General features: G+C 51.8%; 1 protein-coding gene across 1 annotated transcript; it reads right to left on the bottom strand.

The window, feature by feature from the left end:
* Positions 1-769: 769 nt before the first annotated feature.
* On the bottom strand, positions 770-2,008 carry LOC137838220 (uncharacterized). Its single transcript, XM_068647475.2, has 2 exons — positions 1,888-2,008; positions 770-1,482 (listed from the first exon to the last, which is right to left on the bottom strand). Exons 1-2 carry the CDS (start codon positions 2,006-2,008, stop codon positions 770-772), a joined length of 834 nt encoding a protein of 277 aa, XP_068503576.2.
* Between the last annotated feature and the right edge of the window lie 252 nt (positions 2,009-2,260).

Here is a 2,260-nt window from a genome sequence, read left to right as displayed (position 1 = left end):
TGCCATTGTCAGACACCAAGCGCTTCAGTACCCCGAAGCGGCACACTATATTCTTCCACACGAAGTGTTGGATCTTGTGGGTCGTGATCTGCGCCACTGGCTCAGCCTCTATCCACTTCGTGAAGTACTTATGGCGACCACGAGGTACTTCATCTACCTTATCGCCAAAGGAAAGGGTCCCAAGATATCGATTCCCCATGTATAGAAAGGCCAAGGGCTGTAAATCGACCTGAGCTCCTCTGGCGGCGCCTTGTGCCAGTCGGCGTGCTGCTGACACTGCTTGCACTGCTGTGCGTACCTTATGCCGTCTTCGCTCACGGTTGGCCAATAGTATCTCGCACAAATGGCCTTTGACGTTAGAGATCATCCACCGATGTGACTCCCACATATCCCTTCGTGGAGCTCTGCCATTATCCGTACGCATTGGTCTCTGCTTACACATACCAAGATTGGGTGGGTGAACCCGTGAATGAACTGCTCTCCGACAATGAGAGTGTACTTGGCAGAATTTTTCTTGATTTTCCTGGCCTCTGCAGGTTCCAATGGGAGTATCCCATCAGCCAGGTAGCGCTTGTAAGGCGTCATCCAGGTTTCTCCTCCTTCGACCAGGCAGACCTGCATTGATTCCCCCCCAGGATTGGATATATGCTTACCCTGGGAGTCTGCAGTGTCTCCTGGGTTAGTGACCGATGACTCCTCGCCCCTCCTCTCGTCGTGCTGACCTGGTGCACGCCCACCAAATTATCTGCAGTGAAAGTTCGAGGTGTCTTTAGGGTTTCCTGTATGACCGTCCTCTGTCTGCCCCCTTGCCTGAACTGGCGAGCTTAGCTACCAAGTCAGCTCGGACATTTTGCTCTCTAGGGACATGCACTAGCTCGAACACCGCAAACGACCCCTTCAAAATCTGGATGTACCCTAGGTACACGACCATCTGAGGGTCCTTGGCCTGGTATTCTCCAGTCACCTGAATAGTGACTAATAGGGAGTCACTCTTCGCCAACAGACTCTGCGCTCCCATCTCCTTCACCAATAGCATGCCAACGATGAGGGTTTCGTACTCCACCTGATTGTTGTTGGCCTTGAAGGCGAACCGTAGGGCCTGCTCGATCAATAGCCCATTCGGTCCCTCCAAGATGACGCCTGCCCCGCTGCCTTGTTGGTTAGAGGACCCATCTATAGAGAGCACCCACTGGAAGTTGGCTTCCTCTTGGTGTGCATCTGCCGAGGATAGCTCTACCACAAAATCTGCATAGATTTGGCAGTTTATAGGACCTCGGGGCTCGTACTGGACACCGAACTCCGAAAGTTCCACTGCCCATCGTAACATCCTTCCCGCCACGTCCCGCTTCTGTAGGACCTTGCGGATAGGCAGATTTGTCATCACCACCACTGTAAAGCTTTGGAAATAATGGCGAAGTCTCCTAGTTGAGAACACCACTGCCAAGGCTGCCTTCTCTAGGGCCTGGTATCTTACATCGGGCCCTTGCAATATTTTGCTCACAAAGTATATAGGCTTCTACACTTGGTCCTGCTCCTGCACGAGGACCGAACTGATCGCCCGCTCCGTCACAGCGAAGTATAGGCAAAGGGGAGTACCCAGCTATGGTTTACACAACACTGGGGGACTGGCTAGGTACTCTTTCAACTTAAGGAACACCTCTTCGCACTCCCTGGTCTAGATGAACCTGTTGTTCCTCCTCAGACACTGTAAGTAAGGGTGACCCTTATCTCCTCCAACTGATACAAATATGGACAGAGCAGTCATCCGCCCTGTCAACTACTGCACTTCCTTTACTGAGACTGGGCTTCTCATCGCAAGGATTGCAGCGCACTTCTCGGGGTTCGCCTCTATCCCACGCTTGGTGAGTAAGAAGCCCAAGAATTTACCTGCTTCCACCCTGAACACGCACTTCTTGGGGTTCAACTTGAGTCTGTACTTAGCTATTGTCGTAAATAGCTCTTCCAAATCAGCCACATGCTGGTCTTTCACCTGTGAGGTCACCACCATGTCATCCACATAGGCTTGCACGTTTCACCCTATCATGGGTGCGAGCACTATGTCCATTAGCCTCTAGTAGGTGTCCCAAAGGGCATCATCGTGTAACAGTAGCAAGACAGCTCTGTCATGAACGCTGTCTTGCATTTGTCCCTAAGATGCATCTTAATCTGGTTATACCCAGAAAAGGCATCTAGGAAGCTGAGCATCTTGCAGCCCGAGGCGCTGTCCATCAAGGCGTCAATGCTTGGTAGAGGATAGGAG

This window comes from Phaseolus vulgaris, chromosome 4 (genome assembly GCF_051622355.1).
Source record: "Phaseolus vulgaris cultivar YP4 chromosome 4, ASM5162235v1, whole genome shotgun sequence".
NCBI classification, from domain to species: Eukaryota; Viridiplantae; Streptophyta; class Magnoliopsida; order Fabales; family Fabaceae; genus Phaseolus; species Phaseolus vulgaris.
Note: the sequence above shows the minus strand (reverse complement) of the source record. Positions and strands in the feature narration are given on the sequence as shown.